Raw genomic sequence first — 27,684 nt, forward strand, 5'->3', positions numbered from 1 at the left:
GGATGGGGCTGTGAAGAGAGAAACTGCCATTATTAAGTCCCCGAGCTGTGCTAGGAATAGAAGCTAGGGCTTCTTCTGGATTAAATACAGCCTCCTCCTTTCCATGGAACCCTTCGTAGGGAACAGAAGTGCTAAGAGGCTTTTTTTTTAACATCAGTTCTTGTCTCTAAGCTAGTCCTACCCCATGATTTCAAGCAGGAACATATTTGTAAAGGAGGATCCTGGCCCTTGCCCTGCAAGCTTGTGTGTTTCAGACTCCATTTTCCGCCTTCCCCTTGAGCCTCTTCTAAGTATACCCGTCCCTTCACCTACCTGTTTCAAGGCTCTGTGAGTTGCTAACTAGAGGGAGCAGCCTAATTGGGAAGGAAAAGCAGAAGTATCTGGGAGAACCGTCAGAGGCGGGGTTCAAGCCCCAGGAAGACGACTGAGGAACAGTCCTAAGCCCTCCCCAGAGATGCTTTATTACATGGTTTCATCAGTCATCAGTGATGGGTTCCTACGCCCATGCGAGGAGACAGGAACATGCGTGCGGTACGTGGCACGGTTCCCCTCTTAGCTACATAGTCAGATGGGGGCAGGGCGATGAATGGGTGCTTGGCTTCCCCGCTCTTGGGCAGGCTCTGAGATCTCGGCAGACAGAAATGAAAGCCTGGCAAACAGGGAGGCAGGAATGTTCAGGCGTCGGTGACCTCCATGTTCTGCAGCCGGTTTTCCAGGGTGACGTCTCTTGCTTTCTTTTTACTGCCCTCGTGTTGCTTCTTCTGCTTCTTTGATGGCTCCTGGTCAATGGGCGCAGGCTTCACAAAGGGGATCAGTTCTTGCAGTCCTGGGAGGGAAGAGCCAACCAAATGACCTATTGTTTCTCAGGGAGTCAAAGCCCTAAGACCTCCGGGGAGAATTCACCAAGACAATGATCCCTTTGAACCGAGGGGTCCCTTTGATAGGCACCGGGTTCCTTTATTCTTCTCTTCCCTAGCCTGAATTTTAGCAGCATTTCAGTATCATACCTGCACTGGCTACTTTCTCAACCAGGCCCCCTGCCCTGCCCTGCCCAGCCCTGGAGGGCAGACAGAGTTTCAGGGGCTGTGTCTGAACAAAAAAACCTGGTACCTTCTTAGCTTCTGGGCTGGGGCACTTTCAGGCTGCTTGGTGCCAGGGGGCTGCCCAAAAACCTGGTACCTTCTGAAAGTGGCCTGCTACTTAGAGGAGTGTGAAGACAGAAATGAGGATGACGATGAGCTGAGCTGGGAGTTTTACCTGGTGGCATGAACTCCTTCAGTTTCTCAGGCACAGTGATGCCCTTCTCTGTCTGGTAGTTCTCCAGGATGGCGCAGATGGTGCGGGTAGTGGCGCACATGGTAGCATTGAGCATATGGACAAACTCCACCTGGGAAGACAGGGTCCGGGAGGGAAAGTCAGGCTCAACTCTCAGCTGGTCTTACTGATGGCCAAGAACCATCCATTCAACGAGACTTCCCCAACCACAACTGTCAGATCAAAATGATGGGTTCTACCCCTTAGCGACTTTTTTCCAAACCTGAATTATTTGGTGTTTACTGCCTATTAGGTAACTGCAGAAAGATCCCTCCTGTCTCCATGAGTGACACATGGTTGGTTCTGATATTTTGAGGGGTTGGGCCCTTTGAGGGAAGGAAGAAACTACCACCGTGGCCTCTCCTTTTCACCCCTGTCAAGCCCCTGACTTAAGAGTAGGGCCTGCAAATTGGGTTTGAAGAGAGAGCTTACAACCCAGACCTTCTTGGGTGAGAAGTGGGAAGCCTCCAACTTGTTCTGTGTAGATAAATGGAGATTATTCTTTCTCTGGAGTTAAGAAAAACAAAGCCAGAAAGAGAAAAGCTAGAATTACCTTACAGAAGAGAGCTAGATTCAGGTTTCTGGCTCAAAAAGAACTTAGTCCTGACTCAGAAGGCATTTTCAGATTCCCTTTTTGGTCTAGATTGAGGAGCTCAGATTTTCCCATGATGCTGGGGACCAATGCACCCCAAAGGCTGAGAAGTAAGACGGACGGGCTGTGTACTGAAGGCTCTGCTTCCCACCTCCCTGGGGGCCACGTACCTTGTCCATCATCTTCTTGGTTTGCCCGTATCGGATTCGAAGCCGGCGAGCCTGGTAATCCGTGCAATTAGAACAGGAGACCAACTCACGAAAGGCTCCCGAGCCCGGAAACCAGGCCTCCAGGTCAAGCTTCTTACTGGCAGCGTGATTCAAAGAACCTGAAAGGAAAAACCCCTCCAGCTCATGAAGGAGGGATGGTATTTCAGAAGGCTAACCTTTAGCAAGCCTGAAGAATTCTTTAATTCATGTCCTGTCTCCAGAAGTGAAATCACATCCAGATATTCTTATCACCAAATACTCCCAAGTGAGAAGAGTGTAATATTTTCATTAATGTGAGCCATGACTTGAATTGTGAGCTGTTTCTCTGTGTGGGGGCTCAGGGGAGGGTGGGGTCTGTGGGATGCAGGAAAGGGAGGCTGAGAAAGAGTCCCATACCTGAGACAATGTTCACAATGTGGTAAGGAATCCCCAGGGACTGGTAGAACTCCTCTGCGGTGGTAATCATCTCTTCAAACATCTCCCAGGACTTGTTGTCATGGGGTGATGAGTACACAAACTGTTCAATCTGCAGAGAGGGACCCAAGGAGAGGGTGATAGCAGTATAGGTTGAATAAAGGACTGAAGCAGGAGATTATCCTTACAGTGAAGGCCCATTTCCACACCATTGGGAGGCAGGCAAAGCTGGGACCCCAGCAACTGGGACTGGACCACAACAAGAGCAAATACTTCTGGCACGAGCTTCCCATGTGCACGCCAGCCACTATTCTATGTGCTTTATGTCTACTGACCGGGATAATCCTCACAAGAGGCCACAACCTCCCAAGAGGCCTGGTGAGCAGGCACTGTTACAGTTTTCCTCCTCGCACAAAGGCAGAAACGGAGCACTGGGGGCTTAGGCATTTTGCCCAACATTACACAGCTGGTAAGGGGTAGAGCCGCAGCCTGGTTTCAGAGTCCATATTCCAAGCCACTCCACCATGCATTTCCCCAGAAACACAGATGGAAGCACTGAGAGGAGAAGCTGGAGCCAGGCTGGGCCTCAGCAGCACAGATCCTGTCTCTCGTCCAACCAGCCTAGAGAGAAAGTTCTATTCCTTACCCTGACGCATCTACTCACCTTCTCAAACTGATGGACTCTGAAGATGCCACGGGTGTCACGGCCATGGGAGCCCACCTCCTGGCGGAAGCAGGTGGACAGACCAGCATACTTGATGGGCAGGTCCTCTGGCCGGAGCCACTCATCCCGGTGCAGGGCCGCAATGGGCTGCTCTGAGGTGGCAATCAGGTACTTCTCATCATAGGAGTTGTCATCAGCCTTCTCACTGCCTTTGCCGATCACCTATGGGAGGAAGGACCTACGCCAGTTAAGAGGAAGAGTGTGGAGGACCTTGGCTAGAATAAGAAACCACAAGGCCGGGCGCAGTGGCTCCAGCCTGTAATCCCAGCACTTTGGGAGGCCGAAGCGAGCAGATCATGTGAGGTCAGGAGTTCAAGACCAGCCTGGCCAACATGGTGAAATACTGTCTCTACTAAAAATACAAAAATTAGCCAGGTATGGTAGCACACACCTGTAATCCCAGCTGCTCGGGAGGCTGAGGCATGAAAATCACTTGAACCTGGGAGGCGGAGGTTACAGTGAGCCAAGATTGTGCCACTGCACTCCACCGTGGGCAACAGAGTTAGACTCTGTCTCCAAAAATAAATACATAAACAAAAATAAAACTAAAAAATAATGCTAAGTAAAAAGGCAATTTACGTACATGGCAATTCTAAGTATGAGAAAATATATGTATGGAAAAAAAATCTCAAAATGAGTATTTTAAGATGACAGTTGTTACATTAGGTCATCTAATGCTTCCCAGTGGGTCATGGAAAAGCAGGTAATTCCCCCTGCCACTTCTAAATTTTCTGTCATGTGGCAGTATTTTAATTAAAAAAAAAAAAAGGAAGGAAGAAAGGTTCCTTTGGGTCAGTCAGTGTTTAGAGGCTTGGAATACTACCTTGCTACCTGGCAGAAGAAATTTAGCCACTTGTTGGGTCATTCACATACAACATAGGAAAGCTCTAGGGCTGTGTGGCCTAATATGGTATAGCCGGCCACATATGACTATTTAAATTAAATTAAATTGGACCCGGCGCAGTGGCTCACATCTGTAATCCCAACACTTTGGAAGGCTGAGACAGGTGGATTGCTTGAGCCCAGGAGTTTGAGATCAGTCTGGGCAATACAGTGAGACCCTGTCTCTATATAAGAAATTAATTTTTTTTTTTTTTTTTTTTTTGAGATGGAGTTTCGCTCTTATTACCCAGGCTGGAGTGCAATGGCGCGATCTCGGCTCACCGCAACCTCCGCCTCCTGGGTTCAGGCAATTCTCCTGCCTCAGCCTCCTGAGTAGCTGGGATTACAGACACGTGCCACCATGCCCAGCTAATTTTTTGTATTTTTAGTAGAGACGGGGTTTCACTATGTTGACCAGGATGGTCTCGATCTCTTGACCTCGTGATCTACCCGCCTCAGCCTCCCAAAGTGCTGGGATTACAGGCGTGAGCCACCGCGCCCAGCTAAGAAATTAATTTTTAAAAAATAATAAAAACAAATTAAATTAAAATTAAAATTTAATTCCTCAGTTGCATCAGCCAAATTTTCAGTGCTGAAGTCACATGTGGCTGATGGCTGCCATGTTGGATCATGCAGACTTAGAACATTTCCAACAGTGCAGAAAGTTCTATTGGGTAGCGCTATATTCATTCTTACAGAACCGAGGTTTGTTTTTATGATACGGAGTCTCACTTTGCTGCCCAGGCTGGAGCACAGTGATATGATCTTGGCTCACTGCAACCTCCACCTCCTGGGTTCAAGCAATTCTCTGCTTCAGTCTCCTGAGTAGCTGTGATTACAGGTGCCTGCCACCACACCTGGCTAATTTTTCTATTTTTAGGAGAGACAGGGTTTCACTATCTTGGCCAGGCTGGTCTTGAACTCCTGACCTCATGATCCACCTGCCTCACCCTTCCGAAGTGCTAGGATTACAGGCGTGAGCCACCATGCCCAGCCACGACTGAGGTAGTGCCAACCAAATTCTTCACTATTGAAACCTGTGATTCTTCCTGCCTGTGGGTCCAAGAAGCATCTGGAGATAAGAGATGGAGAATGCAGGACTCGGGGAGCACCGGCTACCTAATAGTTTCCTTAATACTCCATGTATGTTTCTCCCTAAGGTTGGTTACCTTCAGTGGACATTTCTTTTTTTTTTTTTTTAACTTAATTTTTTTTTAGTATTTTTTTTTTTTTTGTATTCTTGTGCAGTGGACATTTCCAATGTTCTGTTAGTGATTATCTAATCTTAGGGGTTGAAATTGAAAAAAGAAAGAAAAGGCAAAACAGGTTTTAGTCGATAAACACATTCCTCGTTTCATTAAAAGAAGGGAGGGAGGAAGTCAAGTTTATACTAATGCTCAGGGTTTAGAGACAGCATTTTGTTTCCCAGTGCGTCTTGAATGAAAACTTAACTTTGATCTCATCAACAGAACCAATGGAAAGATTGTTCTAATTATTGAACTATCTCCCTATATAAATTAGATGAGCCCAACAGCAGTTGTCTAACTCTTCCTCCACTGTCTGGAGAGGAAATAAGCCAGTAAGAACTAAGTCCTGCCGGGCGTGGTGGCTCATGCCTGTAATCCTAGCACTCTAGGAGGCCAAGGCGGGTGGATCACCTGAGGTCGGGAGTTCAAGACCAGCCTGACCAACATGGTGAAACCTCTTTAAAAAAAAAAAAAGGGGGGTGGGGAGGTGGGAAGAGATAGCATGGGGAGAAATGACAGATACAGGTGAGGGGACGGAAGGCAGCAAAGCACACTGCCATGTGTGTACCTATGCAACAATCTTGCATGTTCATCACATGTACCCCAAAACCTAAAATGCAATAAAAAAAAGAAAAAAAAAGAAAAAAAAATGTAAAAAGAAGAACTAAGTCCCTATTTCTGACAGAGTTGAAAGGGAGGGACAGATAAATAGTAGACACTGCTGATAGACAGCTGTTAGCAGAGACATGCTAGAAATCTTGGTGCTCAACACAGAGTAGAGTGTTATTATTGGTATTAGGGCCAGTTGATCACAATGACCTTTTGAACCTTGACTTGAATTGTCTGTCTCTCCCTGACATGGTCCATAGTTGAGAAGGGGCCACACACTGGAAGCCACCTCCATCCCAAGGCAAGTTATGTCTCACCCTGTGGAAGCTTCCAGTCTGGGGTTTGGAATGGGAGAATATGAGAAGTGGGCTAGGAGATCAGTGCCATTACTGTAATTTCCTTTTGTCCAAGCCCCCAATAATGGGCTTCTTTTCTTTTTTTTTTTTTTTTTGAGACGGAGTCTCCCTCTGTTGCCAGGCTGGAGTGTAGTGGCATGATCTCAGCTCACTGCAATCTTTGCCTCCTGGGTTCAAGTGATTCCCCTGCCTCAGCCTCCTGAATAGCTGCGACTACAGGTGTGCACCTCTACGCCTGGCTAATTTTTTGTATTTTAGTAGAGATGGAGTTTCACCATGTTGGCCAGGATGGTCTCCATCTCCTGACCTTGTGACCTGCCTGCCCTGGCCTCCCAAAGTGCTGGGATTACAGGTGTGAGTCACTGTGCCCGGCCTGAATGGGCTTCTTTTCTAAGCTCATGCTTCTTTTCTAAGCTCATGATTTAGAGACATCATACAGATTACCCAGGGAAAGGTAAAAGAGGCTCTGCACCTGCACTGTCTAATATGGTAGTCATTAGCTACGTGTTTAAGTTAAAATTAATTAAAATTAAAAATGTACTTCCTCAGTTGTACCACCCACATTTTAAATGCTCAAGAGTCACAGACAGACAATGTTTCCATCATCGCAGCAAGTTCTCTTGGACAGCGCCACTCTGCATCACTGAAGTTAAGCGACATAACTAAAGAAGTCAGTCTGCCACGTGCCCCGGGCTACTCACCTTATAAAGTTCTTCATCAAACTGGCTGAGCTGTGCCACCTCCTGCATGACCTCTTTCCTCATGAAAAAGGGGGTATAAATGGGAGTGTAGCCCCGACTTCCCAAGGTGCGAAGGGCATACTGAATGAGAGCCTGTTCCAGGAACACCAGGACCCCCTAGAGGAGCAGAGACACAGTACTGTGTGATTGGGTCCTGTTACCACCATGTTCAGCTAGAACTGACACTCTGGGGCAAGAGAACAGGACTATCCAGGGGCACACAGGAGGCCAAAAAAGACCACAGACCACAACAACTGACATTCTGAACTTTGAGATTCATTCCAAACACTGAAGCAAATAACAGCGTATATCATCCAGGCATGCTTTTAAGAGAATTCTCTTTATGCTCTCAAAGCACTTTGGGCCTACACAAACCACAGTGCTTATGACAGTGGATTTTGATTCTTTGTTACTTGTCTGACTGTCCAATTATACTGAGCTACTTAAAGGCAGAGACTGTTCTGATTCAGTCAGCAAAACACATTCATTATGGAGGACCACTTAGTGGCTTTTGTTCTATGGAATCCTGATAAGCCCTCTCTTGCTTTAGAAAGAGAAGTGCATCTAATTGCCAATACGTTTGCAGAAAGGCGAGTACAACTGGTAGATCTGTGGGCCTCTTTAAGTAGGAAGTAGGTTATGTTTCTCCACCAAAAAAAAAAAAAAAATCTTTTTGTTTCTTCTTTATAATTCTATCCCCACTGGTTCCCAGCTCTTACCTTCAAGAAGTACCCTCGACTCCCAGCCACCACGGCCCCCTTTTCGCCTTCAAAGCCATCTACCATCACCACCAGGTCCACATGAGAGTACTTCTTCCTGACAGAACAATCACCCCAAATCCTCTCTACTTTGTTGTCCGCATCCTAAGGAAACAGACCAAGAAAAAAAGATACATGACATCTGATTTTATTATTTTTAAATTAAATTGTGTGTGTGTTTGTGTATGTGTGTGTGTGTGTGTGTGTGTGTGTGTGTGTGTGTGTGTGTAGACAGGGTCTTATTCTGTCACCCAGGCTGGTGTACAGTGGCATAATCTTGGCTCACTGCAGCCTCAACCTTCCAGGCTCCAATGATCCTCCCACTTCAGCCTCACTGGGACTACAGCCGTGCGACACTATGCTCGGCTCATTTTTGTATTTTTTGTAGAGACAGGGTTTTGCCATGTTGCCCAGGCTGGTCTCTAACTCCTGGGCTCAAGCGATCTGCGTGCCTAGGCGTCTCAAAGTGCTGGGATTACAGGGGTGAGCCACCGTGCCAAGCCTGATATATGATTTCTTAATTTTACAACCCCCATCTTTCCAACTTTATTCCAAGAACAACTTAGCTTTGTGAAGCCATTGCTTAACTCAAACACTACTATGTATCATAACTAGAGAAGGCAACTTGCTACTCAATGGACAAGTAATAACTTACAAAGTTTGAGAAGTAATTCTAGCCATAATAAACTTAGATCTCACTGCTTAAAAAAAGAAAAAGAAAAAAAAGAGAAGTAATTCTAGCCATAAAACTGGGAATGATAATTTTCCAAGAGTTCTATAGTATTCGCTCAGGTTTTTTTGTTTGTTTATTTGTTTGTTTTTTACTCTTTTAAATTACCCCTCAAATCCTGCACAAGGACAACCCTTCCCAGACAACTGACATTGCCTGGGGTGCAGAGGAGAATGTAGATTTTTTTTTTTCCATGCTCTCATTGGCTCCAGGGCCACAGGAGGGCGGACTCAGGGCCCTGACCTCCTGAGTCTGCTCAAGGTCTGTGCTCTGCAGCCTCCGGCCTACCCCAGCCTGCAGTGAGTTTAATGTTCACCAGGGAATGAATGAAAGAGGCACAGATGGGCCCTGCTTCGGCTGGGGTGTCAGGGAACAAAGGCTGGGCTCAGAGCAGCTTTGTGCAGGGGAAGCTCCCGCTCGGCAGGAAACTTTTATCATGCAGATTTCCCTTCAACCTGCAGCTTCCCAGCGGGGTGTGGGTGAGGGGGTTAGGTTGATTTAGCAGATCCCTCCCACGAGGCGCCTGCTACCACGGGCAACACAGTGGAGGACAGCAGCCCTATTTAGAAGAGATTTCTGGGCCAGCAGTCTCCTCCTACCTGCTGTCTCTGCTACTTCCCAATCAGACAAGGATCTGACTCCTGCAATTCTCAATTGGTGGACAGAGGGACTATACAAAGAACCTACTTCTGACAGGGAGTGCCAGCGTTCCACATTCCACACGTCTCCTCCCGTCCCCGCCTCAGCAGAGATGGCAGCGATGTGAGGCAGCCTCCTGCTGCGGCACAGCCTCCTACCTCGTCGTTACTGATGGGCACAGAAGGGTGCAGAAGGTTCCCGATCTCTCGAAGGTTCTCAAACCGCTCTGCTTCCAGCTTTATCCGCTCAGCATCGCACTTCAGGATGGCTTCGTCAATGAGGAGTCGGACTTTTTTGATTTGTGAGACTTTCAGGTTCTGTAGATGAACAGGCCAGGCCCGTAAGCAGGACAGTGAGGCAAGGACAGCACAGGAATAAGATTGTGTTGCCCTAACCCTGTTGTGCTCTAAGAACAGCCCTTGTGGTAGCATTTTAAAAACTGGAAACGAAGACTTTTGAAGCACTGAGATTTATTTCACACACGGATATATGGTCTTGCCCTACAAATCCATCGGCATTTTTCTTTGGGGGTGCTTCAGGCAGAGATGGACAGTTCTGGCCACTCCTACTGTTCCCTTACATCTCAGGAATTTTAGTACTGTCGCTCTCTTAAGAGAACCTTCCCTTAATTTCCACTTTCTGATTTTGTTGACTGAACCAATTTAGCACTCTGTTGATGTGCGGCATTTAACTGTTCTCTAGGAAAATTATAAGTGTATTAGGAGTAAGAGATTTGTCTGAAGCGTATTTTACATTTTGTATAGCAAGTGTTCCAAAGTGTGCTCTTAGTTCTTTGAGGTGAGCCCTTAGCAGTGGACCAGGCAGGCTCAGGCCCCCAACCCCAGCCCTTCAAGCGCAGCAACTTTGCTTTTTTGGTTTATGTTCTTACTGTATGTTAAGGGTTTCAAAAAAGGGTTCATTGACTAAAAAATTAAAAAATTACTGCTCTTGCCCAGCGTATTGAATATTTACTGTATTACAGTCAACTGAAGTTTCTTGCCTTTGTGAAACCAAGGGTAGAAAATGGAGTTATATAACCATCAGAGTTCTTTTCCTTTTTCTGTTCTTCCTACCCTTGACTCTCCCACTCCATCTGTCTCCATCTCTGCTAATACTCAAGTTTAGAATATAACAAGAATGGGTGGGGACATTTCCCAGCAGCCGAAATTAAAGGATGTCACAATGCTGTGTAGCGCAGAGTGTGAGCACTTGCTGTCTAGGAATAAATTAAGACAAAATAGCAGAGATTCTAACTTAAAAAAGGACTATAACTTACAGCTAAAGTGTCTGCAGTAAGGTCATCGAAATTCAGGACATTCTCCGGGATGGAGTCATCATCTCCCACTGGCTCTTTTTTCTGCAGGAAGAAAAAAAAACCGACACGACTAAATAAAAGAAAATCTCTGGCGTTGTTTTATAAAGTGCACACCAAATTAACATATTGTATAAAGGAATCACAGAACTTCTTACATATATTTTTCTAAAAGATTCAACATGTAGAAGAAAAATTAGTACACCAGAGGCCAGAAGTCAAAGTTTCAAGTCCCTGTGCTGCCACTTAATAGCTTTTTGATCGTAAAATCAATTAATCTGTCTGGGTCAGAGAATTAACATCCTGAAGAACATGAGAAGAAAAATGGCATTCCCTGTACATAGATCATCATAGGAATCAGAAGAGAATTTATTTGAAATGCTCATGAGCTATAAGCGCTGGAGAGACAGTGTAGTGCTCAGGAGCAGGCCCTGGAGCAGACACACCCGAGTGTGGATTCTTTTCTTGTTTTATGGAGTCTCACTCTGTCACCCAGACTGGAGTGCAGTGGCATGCTCTCAGCTCACTGCAACCTCTGCCTCCTGGATGCAAGCGATTCTCCTGCCTCAGCCTCCCAAGTATCTGGGATATAGCAGTGCGCCACCACATCTGGCTAATTTGTTTTTTTGTATTTTTAATAGAGACAGGGTTTCACCACGTTGGCCAGGCTGGTCTCAAACTCCTGGCCTCAAGTGATCCCCCACCTTAGCCTCCCAAAGTGCTGGGGTTAAAAGTGTGAGCCACCGCAACCGCCCTACCTACCAACAATTCCAGCATTGAGGCTAAGGGGGAAAGATGAATGGAATGATGAAATATCAGACAGCCGGGGAAAACAAGAAGTCGCAGAATCTGGAACTAAGTTTAGAACAATCAATGCCATTTGACAAAATGGCAGGGATGTAACCAAGGCTGGATTTCATTCTCTCTAGTTTCTCTTTTCATCCTTCTGTATGGTAATTCTGCTAAATTATCGTTTGTAATCCTTGCACAAAACGAGGTGAATTTTAGGAGACAACTTAAGGAGTTAAATTCTTAAATTAAAAAGAGTTAAAGAAAGTTAGTCAAAGGCCATTATACTAAGATACATGATACCTCAACAACAAATATTTAGCATTTGCTTTGTAAGTATAAATAAAACAAAGTATAGCCTGGTGCTATGGTTTGCAACAGCTATATCATAGGCTGAGGTGGGAGGATCACTTTATCCCAGGAGGTCAAGACCAACCTGGGCAGCAGCAGAGTGAGACTCCATATCAAAAAAAAATTTTTTTAATTTATTTTTTATTTTTATTTTTTTTTCATTTGAGACAGAGTCTTGCTCTGTGGCCAGGCCCCAGGCAGGAGTGCACTGGCACAACCTCAGCTCACTGCAATCTCCACCTCCTGGGTTCAACCAATTCTCCTGCCTCAGCCTCCCGAGTAGCTGGGACTACAGGCGCACGCCACCACACACAGCTAATTTTTGTATTTTTTTTAGCACAGATGGGGTTTCACCATGTTAACCAGGATGGTCTCGATCTCTTGACCTCATGATCCGCCCTCCTCGGCCTCCCAAAGTGCTGGGATTACAGGTGTGAGCCACCATGCAGGCATAGTGGAGTGCACCTGTAGTTTCAGGTACTTGGGAGGCCGCAGTGGGAGATTGCTTGAGCCCAAGAATTAGTGGCTGTGGTGAGCTATGATTGTGCCACTGCACTCTAGCCTGGGTGACTTTTAAAAAAATCAGCCAGGCACAGTGGCATGTGCCTATAGTCCTAGTTACTTGAGAGGCTGAGGTGGGAGGATTGCTTGAGTCAAGGAGTTGGAGGCTCCAGTGAACTATGATCATGCCACTGCACTCCAGCCTGGGCAATAAAGTAAGACATTGTCTCAAAGAAAAGAAAGACCAAAAGGACTAAATCTTTTAAATGTAAAGCATGGAAATCCTTTAGGTTCATTACACATTCTCATGCAGTCAAAATTCTAACCATAACTCCACTCACACCCTTCAGTGACTCAGAGCAAAATCATCTTAAGAAGTTGGAAAAGGCCGGGCGCGGTGGCTCACGCCTGTAATCCCAGCACTTTGGGAGGCCGAGGCGGGCGGATCACAAGGTCGAGAGATCAAGACCATCCTGGTCACCATGGTAAAACCCCATCTCTACTAAAAATACAAAAAATTAGCTGGGCATGGTGGCGCGTGCCTGTCATCCCAGCTACTCAGGAGGCTGAGGCAGGAGAATTGCTTGAACCCAGGAGGCGGAGGTTGCGGTGAGCCGAGATCGCGCCATTGCACTCCAGCCTGGGTAACAAGAGTGAAACTCCGTCTCAAAAAAAAAAAAAAAAAAAAAAAGAAGTTGGAAAAATCTGGCCAGGTCCAGTGGCAACATAGGGAAACTCTGTCCTTACAAAAAAAATTAGCTGAGTGTGGTGGCATGCTACTAGGGAGGCTGAGGCAGGAGGGCTACTGAAGCCCAGGAGGTTGAGAAAGCCATGACTGTCCCACTGCACTCCAGCATAGGCAACAAAATGGGACTTTGTCTTAAAAAAAAGAAAAAAGCTTGGAAAAATCTGAAGCTATCAGAATGAGTCTACATATGAACAAACACAGACTACAGAAGTAGGAAGAAAATTGACGAATATCTCAAGATTTTTGCAATGGCATCATATGTAGAGTGAGCATATGTTACCAGGCTCCCTTGCTATTTGATAGTCCCCCAGAGCAGCAAATTCAAGTTCTGAGCTCAAGGTTTGACTCTGCAAACTAAGTTACAGTATGATTTTAAATAAGCTCTTTATAATTTCCTAAGACTATTTATTCCCTTACCCTTTAAATAGGGCTGATAAATGTACTATCTGCACTCCATGTTCTATTTGCAGTAAGGATCAAAACCAAAGTGAGATGTCTGTGAAAGTATCTGAATGTTTTCGAGCTCTACAAATGAAAGCACTATTATCATTTCAATGGCAGCGGGAGTGAACACTCTCTGCATGGCTAGCAACAAAATCAGATCTAAGAATGTTATTGTAAATGATGACACTCACAATCCCATCTTCTTGCTACAAAAAATACCCAGCTGGCACTAACTGTACATAGATCCCAAAGAACATCCAGGGAGGAGTATACATGGGAATTAACATAATTATGGGGCCTCTCTCATGACAATAATTAAGTCCCACAGAAAGAAACTGCATGATTATCAATATCACTTTTCACAGCTAAAAGTGTTATATGCTGAAAGTGTAACAAAATGTTGTCAGAGAAAGATGCAGACTATCATGAAGTCAAGTGGAAGGTGCCAGAATCCCAAGGCAATCTTTTTATGCTCTTTACTGGTGTAGGTTCCAAAGTTTTATAATTTTTGTTGTTGTTGTTTTGAGGTTTACAACTTAAAAGTGATCTAGATTGTAAAGTTCACTTAATTTATTGGGTTTTGGTGGGGGGGAGGAGACAGGTTTCGCTGGAAACCCAAGCTGGAGTTCAGTAGCATAATCCTGGTTCACTGCAACTTTTACCTCCTGGGCTCAAGTGATCCTCCCACCTCAGCCTCCTGAACCACAGGCGTGGGCTACCATGCCTGGCTAATTATTTTATTTTACTTTTGTAGAGACGGGGTTTCACCATGTTGCCCAGGCTGGTCTTGAATTCCTGAGCTCAAGCAATTTGCCCACCTTGGCCTCCCGAAGTGCTGGGATTATAGGCGTGAGCTACCACACCAGCTATAATATGTAATGTAGTATGATTGAGAGGCTAAACAGGTTATTTTTGAAGAAATGTTAAAAAAACATGAACTATTCTAGATACCAAAGCAAGAGCTAAGCTGAAACTTAGTATTTTTCAAGCATAGAAGGATTTTTTTGGATGAAGGCCAGTAACATTACTTGGCATTCATTTTAACTCACAATTACTGAACAACTACATGTTCTAGACATTGTGCCCAGTTTTCTACATTTAAAAGAAATTTAATTCTATCCATAACCATTGTTTGGCATTTAAATTTAAAAAAAGGTTCTAACAATTCCATTCTATAGGTGTGTTAGTATCATCATTTTATAGATGAGAAAACTGAGGCTTAGACATAAAATTGCCTAAAAGTCACATAACTTAGCAAGATTTGAACTCTGAATCTGTACTGTTTTCATCATGGAGCATGACTATACTGAGATGGAAAATCTGAAATCTGCCATAAGAAATCCTTTCTGGCACCACAGGTTGAGCCTGGAAAAGATGACTGGTGGAATTTATATTCCTAACGTAAGAACAGAATAGACAACAGTTAGTGAGATAAGAATCTTTTTTTTTTTTTTTTTTGAGACGGAGTTTCGCTCTTGTTACCCAGGCTGGAGTGCAATGGCGCAATCTCGGCTCACTGCAACCTCCGCTTCCTGGGTTCAGGCAATTCTCCTGCCTCAGCCTCCTAAGTAGCTGGGATTACAGGCACGCGCCACCACGCCCAGCTAATTTTTTGTATTTTTAGTAGAGACGGGGTTTCACCATGTTGACCAGGATGGTCTCGATCTCTCGACCTCGTGATCCACCCGTCTCGGCCTCCCAAAGTGCTGGGATTACAGGCTTGAGCCACCGCGCCCGGCTGAGATAAGAATCTTAACTGAACACAGAAGACAGACTTGGGGTAAAGTATTTGAAAGCCCCCCTAAGTTCCCTGCCTCCCTTTCTTTTTAAAATAGTATTTCCCCTACAGAAATTAAGCATCTTGTAGACTTCAACACTGAGTTAGAACTTCTGTGAACACTAGCTAAGAGCAAGATCAGGTATCTCCGTTCAAGCTCTCATGGCTGTTTCTCAGTTCTCTTACCTTCATCTTCTCTCCGATAGTCTTGCTGCATAGGTTCTTCAGTTTGTTCAAGTTGTCTGCCCGAAATCTACCTAGGAATAAAGAATCCAAGAATATACCAAATGCCCATAATTAAGATACTCCCTTCTCCTGATCATGACTTCTTAATACTGATCTCAGGTTAAGGCCTAAATGCCCTAAATGCCGGCAGAGTTGAAGGATCTGCCTGATGAAGTTATAAAATCTTAGAGCTTTTTTTTTTTTTTTTTTTTTTTTTTGAGACAGAGTCTTGCTCACGTTGCCCAGGCTGGAATGCAGTTGTGTGATCCGGGCTCACTGCAACCTCCGCCTCCCCGGTTCAAGCGATTCTCCTGCCTCAGCCTCCTGAGGAGCTAGGAGTACAGGTGTCTGCTACCACATCAGCTAATTTTTGTGTTTTTCATAGAGACAGGATTTCGCCATGTTGGCCAGGCTGGTCTCGAACTCCTGACCTCATGTGATCCACCCGCCTCGGTCTCCCAAAGTGCTGGGATTACAGGCATGAGCCACCACTCTGGGCCTAATCTTAGAGCTTTAGAGCCTGAAATTTAGTTGGCATACAATGGTGACTGTAATAGTGTCCCAGCATTTGGTGACAAGAAAAAGACCATTCTGAGGTTAAAATTAAAAAGTATCATAACCTGTATGACACCGCTATAGAGTAACACATCCGAAAAACTTGGAAGATATTCAAGTAACTAACCTGCCCAATTATCTTAAAACTCATTTAAGGAAACTAAGTGCTACGCACAGCAATCTATAAAGAGTACAGTCATGACTGCTATCTCTCCATACTAGAAATGGCTGATGTTATCCTTTTGCTTTGATATAATGCTTATCTGGCAGCCTTGAGAATAATTTAGTCTCTTATAATTTGGTTTCGTTTGGGGGGAAGGCAGTGCACTAACTAGTCAACATATTGGCCCAAATTAATACATTGGTATCATGGATCATCAGTCTAACTCTGATTACTAAAAGTGGGACCTCTTGAATCTAAACATTAGGGGCAATATGGTAAAACTCAAGCACTTAAGCTTTTGGTGTTTTTGTTTTTGTTTTTGTTTTTGTTTTGAGACGGAGTTTCACTTTTGTTACCCAGGCTGGAGTGCAATGGTGCGATTTCAGCTCACCGCAACCTCCGACTCCTGGGTTCAGGCAATTCTCCTGCCTCAGCCTCCTGAGCAGCTGGGATTACATGCACGTGCCACCATGCCCAGCTAATTTTTTGTATTTTTAGTAGAGATGGGGTTTCACCACGTTGACCAGGATGGTCTTGATCTCTTGACCTCGTGATCCACCCGCCTCAGCCTCCCAAAATGCTGGGATTACAGGCTTGAGCCACCACGCCCGGCCAAGCTTTTGTTTTTTTGAGACAGGGTCTCACTCTGTCACCTAGGCTGGAGTGCAGTCCCACAATCTCAGCTTACAGCAGCCTCTGCCTCCTCCCACCTCAGCCTCCCAGGCAGCTGGGACTATCGATCTGTACCACCACACCCAGCTATTTTTTAATTTTTATTTTCGTAGAGATGGGATTTTGCTGTGTTGCCCAAGTTGGTGTCAAACTCTTGGACTCAAGCAATCTACCCAAGATGTGCTAGGATTACAGGTGTGAGCCACCGAATCCAGCCAAACTCAAGATTTTAAGAGGCAAAATTGATGACAAGAAATGAGATAGCACTAACAGAGCTATTCTTTAAGGGTTTACCAATAAGCTTTTTTCTTTGATATCTCTTTTTTTTGTTTTTTTGAGACGGAGTTTCGCTCTTGTTACCCAGGCTGGAGTGCAATGGCACGATCTCGGCTCACCGCAACCTCCGCCTCCTGGGTTCAGGCAATTCTCCTGCCTCAGCCTCCTGAGTAGCTGGAATTACAGGCACGCGCCACCATGCCCAGCTAATTTTTTGTATTTTTAGTAGAGACGGGGTTTCACCATGTTGACCAGGATGGTCTCGATCTCTTGACCTCGTGATCCACCCGCCTCGGCCTCCCAAAGTGCCGGGATTACAGGCTTGAGCCACCGCGCCCGGCCCTCTCTTTGATATCTCTTTAATGAAACTTCAATGCAAAATGATATCACTATTTTCTCACTTATTAACATTGATAAAATTATAGAGATAGATAATAGATTAGTTGTTGCTAGGGGTGAGATGGAGGGCAAAAGGAATGGACTACAAGAAGATAGCAAGAAGGATCTTTGTGATGACGAAACAGTTCTGTAACTTGAGTGTGGCAGTGTTTACACAAATTTATACATAAGATCACCCCACAGAACAACACACGCAGGTGTAAAACTGGCAAAATATGAATATGGTTTGTGGATTGCAGCAATGTCAATTTCTTGGTTTTAGTATTGTACTAGTTATGTAAGATGTTATCAATGGGGAAAACAAGACTTCACTATTATTTTTGCAACTTCCTGTAAATTTATAATTATTTTGAGATTCCTTCCTATTTGCAAGGCACCACAGTAGGTATTGGGAGCATTAAAAAAAAAAAAAGAAAGCAGAGCACGGTGGCTCATGCCTGTTATTCCAGCACTTTGGGAGGCTGAGGTGAGTGGATTGCTTGAGCCCAGGAATTTGAGACCAGCCTGGGCAATGTGGCAGTCTCTACAAAACCCTGTCTCTACAAAAATAAATAAATAAATAAATAAAAATAAATTAGCTGGGCATGGTGGCATGTGCCTGTAGTCCCAGCTAGCTGGGAGGTAGGAGGATCGCTTGATACCAGGAGGCGGAGGCTGCAGTGAGCCGAGATCACTCCACTGTACTCCAGCCTGGGTGATACAGCAAGACTATATCAGAAAAGAAAAACAAACAAACAAACTGAATATTGTAACAATGCTGAATGTTTCAATCAAGGAATATAGTATATCCCTTCACTATTTTTAATTTCTCTCAGCAATGTTTTATAGTTTTCAGTGTATGAGTCTTAAATGTTATTTATTAGGTATATCTCTATGTACCTGATGTTTCTAAACTGTTATTTGTATATAGAAGTACCTTTGATTCTGTGTATTGTATCCAGTGATTTTGTTAAAGTTATTTAATTTTAATAGTTCAGATTCTGCATACACAAGTGATCTGCAAATAATGACAGTTTCTTCCATTTCAAGCTTTTATTTCTGTTTCTTGCCCAATTCATACTGCCTGGAACCTCTGGCATAATGTTGATTAGAAGAGGTGATAACAGACATGCTTATCTTGTTCCTAACCTCAAGAGGAAAGCTTTCAATATTTCATCAAGGAAAATGTTCGCTATGGGTTTTTCTATAAGTACCTACTATCAGATTAAGAAGCTCCCTTCTATTTTTAGTTTGTTGCATTTTTATCATGAGCAATTGACCCTCCACATTAAAAAAAAAATTGATCTATCTCACATAATACACCACAATTAGTATTAAATAAACCTTATACCTAAATGTGAAAGGTAAAGAAAGAAAATTTTTACAAAAAAAAAAAAAAGTGGAGAATCTCTTCTGGTGGTTAAGACATAACATGATTTCCAAAACAGAATACAAATTCTGTGATTTGTGTATTGTGTTTCCAATACACAATAGATAAATCACAGAAGAAAAGTTAATAAATTAGACTTCATTAAAATTAGGAACTTCTTTTTTTTTTTTTTTTTTTTTGAGGCGGAGTTTCGCTCTTGTTACCCAGGCTGGAGTGCAATGGCGCGATCTCGGCTCACCGCAACCTCCGCCTCCTGGGTTCAGGCAATTCTCCTGCCTCAGCCTCCTGAGTAGCTGGGATTACAGGCACGTGCCACCATGCCCAGCTAATTTTTTGTATTTTTAGTAGAGACGGGGTTTCACCATGTTGACCAGGATGGTCTCGATCTCTCGACCTCGTGATCCACCCGCCTCGGCCTCCCAAAGTGCTGGGATTACAGGCTTGAGCCACCGCGCCCGGCTAAAATTAGGAACTTCTATTCATCACAAGACTGAAAGAATGAAAAGGCAAGCCACAGAATGGGAGATCTCAGGTATCTGTTATCTCACAGGTATTCTTCTATCCAGACTATATAAATAATTCCTACAAAACCACTAAGAAAAAGACAAATAAAAATTGGTTAAAAGGCTTGAACAGGTACTTCTCAAGATAGGCTATCCAAATGCCATCAACTTAGGAAAAAGCGCTCAATATCTTTAGTCATCAGGAAAATGCAAATTAAAATAACAATGAGACACCACTATGCATCAACCAGAAAGGCTAAATTAAAAGGACTGCCAATGTCAAGTACTGACAAGAATGTGGAGCAACTAGAACTCTTAGATATTGCTGATGGGAATATCAGTCATTATAACCACTTTGGAAAACTACTTGGTATTATCTAATAAATCTAAACATGTGCCCACCCTATGATCCAGCAGTTCTACTCTTTGGTACATACCCAACAGAAATGAGTATTTATGTCTACCAAAGGACACATATAAGAATACACATATGAGGCCGGGTGTGGTGGCTCACGCCTGTAATCCAAGCACTTTGGAGGCCAAGGTGGGCGGATCACCTGAGGTCGGGAGTTCAAGACCAGCCTGATCAACATGGTGAAACCCCGTCTTTAAAAAAGAAAAAAAAAAAAAAAAATTATATATATAGCCGGGCGTGGTGGCTCAAGCCTGTAATCCCAGCACTTTGGGAGGCCGAGATCGAGACCACCCTGGTCAACATGGTGAAACCCCATCTCTACTAAAAATACAAAAATTAGCTGGGCATGGTGGCGCACGCCTGTAGTCCCAGCTACTAGGGAGGCTGAGGCAGGAGAATTGCTTGAATCCAGGAGGCAGAGGTTGCGGTGAGCCGAGATCGTGCCATTGCACTCCAGCCTGGGTAACAAGAGCGAAACCCCGTCTCAAAAAAAAAAAAAAAAAAAAAAAGAATACATATATGTTCTTATCACAAAATATAAGTATTTGAGGTGACAGATATGTTAATTAGCTTGCTTTTTTATTCCACATTGTATTCATAACTCATAACATTACATTGTACCCTATAAATATGTATACAACTATAATTTGTTAATTTACCATCAAAATTTTTTTTGAGATGAAGTCTCACTCTGTCGCTCAGACTGGAGTGCAGTGGCTTGATCTTGGCTCCCTGCAACCTCCACCTCCTGGGTTCATGCAATTCTCCTGCCTCAACCTCCTGAGCAGCTAGGACTACAGGCATGTGCCACCATGCCTGGCTAATTTTTTGTGTTTTTAGTAGAGACGGGGTTTCACTATGTTAGCCAGGATGGTCTTGATCTCCTGACCTCGTGATCCACCCACCTTGGCCTCCCAAAGTGCTGGGATTACAGGCTTGAGCCACCGCGTCCGGCCAAAAAATTTTTAAAAGAGAATCTCATAGAAGCTAGTTCGTAATGCCCTCAACTGGTAACAACCCAGTTTATCCAAATGTCATGACGTAAATATGCCAGTAGAATTGATTGGCATAATACACCAGTAGAATTGATTGGCATATTTACATAATGGACTATTACATAGCAACGAAGAGAACCAACTACTGCTACATGTTAGCAACATGGATGAATCTTACAGACATAATCTTGGAAGAAAGAAGCCATATACAAAAGTATATGCTACATAAGTCCATTTAGATGCAGTTCAAAATCAGGCAAAGGAATTTATGGTGACAGAGGTAAGACTACTATCATTTTTGAGAGGGGCTGACTGGGAGGTAGCATAGGGCAATCTGTTGGTGTGCTGTAAATGTCTTATATTTTGATCTGAATGTCACATGTATATACAGATTTATAAACTTATCAAGCTGTATACTAAGCTTTGTGTACTTTACTGTATATATGTCAAAAAAAATTGGTTTTTGAAGGGTATATGCAGGAATAGTATAAATGCTATAAGATATTTATAAGATAATATAAGGAGAGCACTCAACAAGTGAGGAAGCACTACAGGAGCAGCTGAGTGGCCATGAAGGCTGATGGAAGGGGAGCAGAACACCCTGAAAAGGAACATGCCAGGAAGAGGCAACAGTCACAGAAGTGTGAAAGAGTCTAGGAGTAGCATAACAAGCTAGAGCAAAGAGCAGAGGCCCTTTGTGGGGAGTGGTAGAAGGCGAGGCCAGGAAGGCATGGGGGACTTTGTAAATTGTGTTCAGAAATTTAGATTTTTATTCTTTAAGTCTGTACTGTCCAATACAGTAGCTTTTAATACCATGAGACTAGGAGCATTTGAAATTTGAAATGAGCACCTGAACTGAGATGTGCTTTAAATCTAAAACATACTTTGGAGCTTGAGGACTTGTACCCCCGCCCCCCACAAAAAATAAAAAATCTCAGTAGCTTTAGTAATTTTAAAATTCTGATTATATGTTGAAAATATAATTTGGGGACTGGGTGTGGCGGTTCACACCTGTAATCCCAGCAGTGTGGGAGGTTGAAATGGGAGGGTCACTTGAGTCCAGGAGTTCAAGGCCAGCCTGGGCAACAAAGTGAGACGCTGCCTCTACAAAAAATTAAAAATTTAGTTGGGTGTGGTGGTGCACACCTGTGGGCCCCAGCTACTGAGGAGGTTGAGGTGAGAGGACCACTTGAACCCAGGAGGTCCAGGCTGCAATGAACTGTGATCATGCCACTGCATTCCAGCCTGGGCAACAGAACACAAGACACTCTCTAAAACACACACACACACACACACACACACACACACACACACACACGTTTTTAAAAATACATATATATATATTTTATATATTTTTAAGTTTTATCTGTTGCTCTTTGTATTTTTTAGATTGGATACAAACAAATTAACAATGACAGACTTTCGCCAACTTATGATGGTTTAACTTTATGAAATAGTAATAAATTACCTGAGATATTCAACACTTTATTATAAAATAGGGTTTGTGTAAGATGATCTTGCTCAATTGTAGGTTAATGTCAGTGTTCTGAGCACGTATAAGATAGGCCTGGCTAAGCTATGATATTCAGAAGGCTAGGAGTTAATACATGCATTTTTTGCTTACAATATTTTCAACTTATGATGGATTTATTGGGACATAAACCCATCCTGAGTCAAGGAGCATCTGTACACATGTAGCTAATATTCTATTCCTATCAGACAGTGCTGCTCTAAAGTATGAGTGTCACTGCAAAACTTAAGCCTGCAAGTAAAATGATTTAATTTACATTCTAGAAAATTATATGCCCTGGTGAGAAGGGAGTAAAATTGGAAGCAGATAGAAAGCTATTCCTATTCCAGTTGCTGGGGCAAACAATGATAAGGACCTGTTTTACATGCCTGTAATCCCAACATTTTGGGAGACCGAGGTGGGAGGATTGCTTGAGGCCAGGAATTTGAGGCCAGCCTAGGCAACATGGCGAAACTCCATCTCTACAAAAAAATACAAAAATTAGCCAGGCATGGTGGCATTGTGTCTGTAGTCTCAGCTACTCAGAAGTCAAGGCAGGAGGACCATCTGAACCTGGGGAGATCGAGGCTGCAGTGAGCCGTGATTGTGTCTGAGTGACACAGTGAGACCCTGTCTCAAAAAAAAAAAAAAAAAAAAGAGGAAACAACAACTTCAATTTTTAATTGATAGTAAAAAGAAAAAAAAAAAAAAAACCAATCAGGATAGCACTTTTTGAGGGAGGATAGAATTCTTGTGGTTTGCAGTAGATTTCCAGATACGTGGAAATCTATTTGCTTTGGGAGTGGGCCAAGACAACTATGCCCTAGTGTAGAGTCATTACACTACTCTGAATTAAAAAGAAGAAACCGCCGGGCGCGGTGGCTCAAGCCTGTAATCCCAGCACTTTGGGAGGCTGAGGCGGGTGGATCACAAGGTCAAGAGATCAAGACCATCCTGGTCAACATGGTGAAACCCCGTCTCTACTAAAAATACAAAAATTAGCTGGGCATGGTGGTGCGTGTGCCTGTAGTCCCAGCTACTCAGGAGGCTGAGGCAGGAGAATTGCCTGAACCCAGGAGGCGGAGGTTGCGGTGAGCCGAGATCGCGCCATTGCACTCCAGCCTGGGTAACAAGGGTGAAACTCCGTCTCAAAAAAAAAAAAAGAAGAAACCACGGTTGAAATCCCTGGAGTTAGAAGAGTTATAAGTTTCAATGTGGTATTATGACTCCAAGTTATATTGGATTCCTGTGTTCTCCAAGGAACTCTAGCGGCACCTTGGAAGTCTACAGGAAGACAAATTGGTATCGCTGTAGTGGAGGACTTGAAGCTTGCTGTGTGTCTTCAGTTAGGGAGCCTGGTCTGAGTTCTTAATGTAGCTCTGGTTATAAGCCCTTGTTCAAGCCAATGAGAGAAGAACTCTATCCTCTGATCTGAAGTTAAAGACACAAAGAACCTTGATACAAATCTATCAATGTCCACCTTGGGCAGTTGGGAACTTGGGAAAAAACATAAACTCCATTTGGATGCAAACGGAATACTGGAAAGGGCTATCAAATAGAAAAGAATCCAATTAATAGATTCACTGGAAATAAACTACTGGCCAGGCATGGTGGCTCACACCTGTAATCTCAGCACTTTGGGAGGCTGATGCGGGCGGATCACTTGAGGTCAGGAGTTGGAGACCAGCCTAGCCAACATGGTGAAATCCCCATCTCCACTAAAAAAAAAAAAAAAAAAAGTACAAAAATTAGTTTGGTGTGGTGGTGTGCACCTGCAGCCCCAGCTACTTGGAGACTGAGGCACAAGAATCTCTTGAAACCAGGAAATGGAGGTTGCAGTGAGCCGAGATGGTGCCACCACACTCCAACCTGGGCAACAGAGATTCCATCTCAAAAAAAAAAAAAAAAAAAGAAAGAAAAGAAACAACTTCACATTTGGGATTAAGTTTTTTAAAAACGAAAATAAACTACATAAACTGCTTTTCATAAAGAATGTAAAGTGCCCTAAACTCAGAAAATATTCACACCTCCAACAAACCTTTATCAAGGCTCTACCAAGGACCAGGTGCAGGGGGAGGTACTGGGATTTTATGTATAAATGTGTGTATGTATATCCTAAAAACTGGGATATACAGATGAATAAAACTCAATCCCTGTCCCTGAAGAACTCACGGAATAAAACTCAATTCCTGTCCCTGAAGAACTCACTACCTATCTACTTGTCAGGTAAGGGACAAATTCCTCAGATATGGACATTGCACCCAAAAGACTAGGTAATATATTCAAAGTCATTTGGCACTGGCTAAGGGCTGGACTGACACAAAAATCTGATATTCTTGACTTCAGATTCAGTAGAACAGTGCTCAGGCTAGTTTTATCCTAAACAAAGAATGTGGCAACATTAAATTCCATTGCAACTCAAAACTTCGGGTCAAGTGTGGCATCTCACAATCAAACAAACTACTACAATAGCGGGCCTAAGACATACAGAATCAGCACACAACTCAAGTTTAGCTAATACTCTTTTGACACCCAAGATCCTTATCAACAGGAGAAAATCAATTTCCTAGTAGAAATCTATCACACTCTTGGAGAGCGGCTGCCTCTGCAATATTCTGTCATCAACCTGGCTCCCAGACGGTTGCAGACCTATTGCATCAGACAAATCGAATCACATGTACTCGACAGCATCTGCCCAAACAGTGACCACTCCAGTTAATACAGGCAGAGACTGAAGGGCAGAGGGTTCTATGATTTTTTTTCAGCTTCATAAAAGATGCCCGATGTGACTCCAAGATCCGTCAGTTCTAGGTTCTAGCCCAATTCTGCCAATGTCTTTAAAGGAAAACTTCCACAAATCGCAATTAAAAAGCCTCAGTCATTACAATCTTTTTCTTGCCTCCCTACTCCTCTCACGTCTGATCTACCACGGAAAAGTCTTTTCTGATTCTTAAAGGTATGCCCATAGGTCAGGGAGATTGCCTTCCCAAAAGCTTCAGGATCATTTATTTTGGCCAAGAGCGGCCTCCAACGCCCCTAAATGCTTCCGTTACGGAAGGAATGAATCTACTGTGCTGCGGAAGTGACAGTCTCAGGAAGGAGCCTTTGATCCTATCTAAACAAAGGAAGACCACTCTGGCCTTGCTGAAGATGAGAAAAAGACTGGGGGGCGACCAAAGATTCGTGTTAGGAAAGCGGCCCCGACCCCACAACCTCCCGCCCCGGCAAGCTCTGGCTACCCCGTGGGGCAGGAAGACTTGACAGCTCCCGATGCGCGTGCGCACACGGGCAGCGAACCTCACTGACCACGCGCCTAAGGGACCTCGCACCGCCCGGGTGGAGGAGAAAGTGGGGACAACCCTGGATCCCCGGCTGTTTTCGGGGATGGGGAGAACCTCGGAGCCACCGCCGCCTGGGAGGGGATCTGACGAAGGGTGGAAGCTGTGGCCTCAGGAGCGGTAGCTGGAGCTGAGAGAGAAAATTGGGTTTAGGACCAAGGGAGTAACCCGCCCGTCCCGGCACTTACATCGTCGCCACTCGCTGTCTGCCTTCACCAGCTGGTCCACTAGTCCCGGATCCTTGAAGCGTTTCTCTTGCGTCTCTCGGATGAGGGCTGGGTCCCCTCCTTTATCCACTCGAAACAAATCCAGATCCAGCACCATCTTCTTTCCTCCCGGGCCAACACTCTGGGAAGCGAGGATCGCGCCGCAGCACTCAGCCCGTGACGGCGGCACTGCGCTGGCGCGCTGACCCGCTCTCCCTGCGCAGGCGCGGCTGGAGCTCACAGGCGCCCGCTCGGCCGGAAGCAGCCGGCTGACCCACCCTCCCTGCGCAGGCGCGCCTGGGGCCCGCAGGCGCCCCCTCTCGGCCGGAAGCGGCTTGTGGGCGGCGGGGCCGCTTAGGGAGGGGCGGGGAGAGTGGGTGGGCGTGGGACTCTACCCCCGATTCCTTCTCCCTGGCTCTGCCCCGCTCTGCAGAGACTGTGATCGCCCCATAAAAGTGCAAATGCCTCCGTTTCCTCCTCCTGTCTCAGGCCAGGTAGAGGCCTGTCCCCTCATCCCTATCTTAGAACCCGGTGCCTTCACCAGATGCCCGTTTTCCTCTCACTAGGTTGGGTCTTTCCACCCTGGAGGTCGGCTGTCATCATCTTGTCAAAAGAGGATGGCATATTTAGTCCCAGGGATACCTCAGCTTCAGATTCCTGCTCTCCTGCCTTAGAAATGGGATACCTTTCTTCATGCTGAGCGTGTTAGAGGGGATAAAAAAAAAAAAGAAATGGGATACCTTTCTTAATCTGATTATTGGATAAACCAAATTGTCCCTTTACCAACTCTTAAGAGCATAGGGTTGGCCGGGCGCGGTGGCTCGAGCCTGTAATCCCAGCACTTTGGGAGGCCGAGGCGGGTGGATCACGAGGTCAAGAGATCGAGACCATCCCGGTCAACATGGTGAAACCCCGTCTCTACTAAAACTACAAAAAACTAGCCGGGCGTGGTGGCGTGTGCCTGTAATCCCAGCTACTCAGGGGGCTGAGGCAGGAGAATTGCCTGAACCCAGGAGGCGGAGGTTGCGGTGAGCCGAGATCGCGCCATTGCACTCCAGCCTGGGTAACGAGCGAAACTCCGTCTCAAAAAAAAAAAGAGCATAGGGTTGGGAAAGTACGGTTGCCTTTCAGAGAGAAAAGAGAAAACTTGCAAAGGGACATTCAGCAGATGTGAATGCAGTGTAAGATGTTGAGGTCATGTCTTGGGTCAGTTTGAAAGCGTCTTGAAGAATGATTTGTGTCATACTTTGATTTTATAATGTTCAGGCCTTTACAAAGAAATATGCTAGTTGCTGACTGAAGCCAAAGTTATCAAAGAATCTCACTGATAACGAGATTATCTGAAGGATTTGGGAACAGATGGTCTGTTTCCCTACCCCCATCCCCAATCCTTCGGTTTTGCAGAAACTTTAAAGCCTCACTCTCAATGCCTTCGCAGAGCTAGATGTGCTAAGACCTTCTTGATCTTATTCCACCATCATGGACTTCTGAAATGAGGGTGTGACATAGCTATCATATTATCTATAATATGAAATATAATTGGCCTTTGTCCCTGGTTCCTGTCACAGCCTCTAAAACCCTTGGGTTTCCTGAATAAGCCCCCTTTGACAACACCTGAGTTTATAATAAGGAGGTGATTTAGGATGGGGGCCCTAGATAACCTGAGAATGGGGCAGCCACCAGAGAGACCAAGTGATTGGAGGATCAGAACTTTTATCCCTATCCTCCAACCTCCAGGAAAGGGGAAAGAGAGGTGCTGGACATCAAGCTCTACAAACACTGAACAACAAGAGTTGATGGGCTTCAGGGTTGCTGAACATGTGGAGATGCCAGGCGGGTGTCTAGCCCAGAGAAGGCATGGAAGCTCTGTACTCCATCACCTTGCCCTGTCCATCCTTCATCTGGCTGTTCATTTGCATCCT

General features: G+C 44.7%; 1 protein-coding gene across 1 annotated transcript; it reads right to left on the minus strand.

Annotated features, from left to right (window-relative positions):
• Positions 1 to 438: 438 nt before the first annotated feature.
• Positions 439 to 25,993, minus strand: SARS1 (seryl-tRNA synthetase 1). The gene is made up of 11 exons (XM_003933398.4): positions 25,745 to 25,993; positions 15,323 to 15,393; positions 10,491 to 10,571; positions 9,373 to 9,531; positions 7,807 to 7,950; positions 7,049 to 7,204; positions 3,194 to 3,415; positions 2,512 to 2,641; positions 2,077 to 2,234; positions 1,258 to 1,387; positions 439 to 826 (listed from the first exon to the last, which is right to left on the minus strand). Exons 1-11 carry the CDS (start codon positions 25,878 to 25,880, stop codon positions 675 to 677), a joined length of 1,539 nt encoding a protein of 512 aa, XP_003933447.1. The 5' UTR covers positions 25,881 to 25,993; the 3' UTR covers positions 439 to 674.
• Positions 25,994 to 27,684: the final 1,691 nt, after the last annotated feature.

This window comes from Saimiri boliviensis, chromosome 11 (assembly GCF_048565385.1).
Source record: "Saimiri boliviensis isolate mSaiBol1 chromosome 11, mSaiBol1.pri, whole genome shotgun sequence".
In the NCBI taxonomy this organism is placed as follows: Eukaryota; Metazoa; Chordata; class Mammalia; order Primates; family Cebidae; genus Saimiri; species Saimiri boliviensis.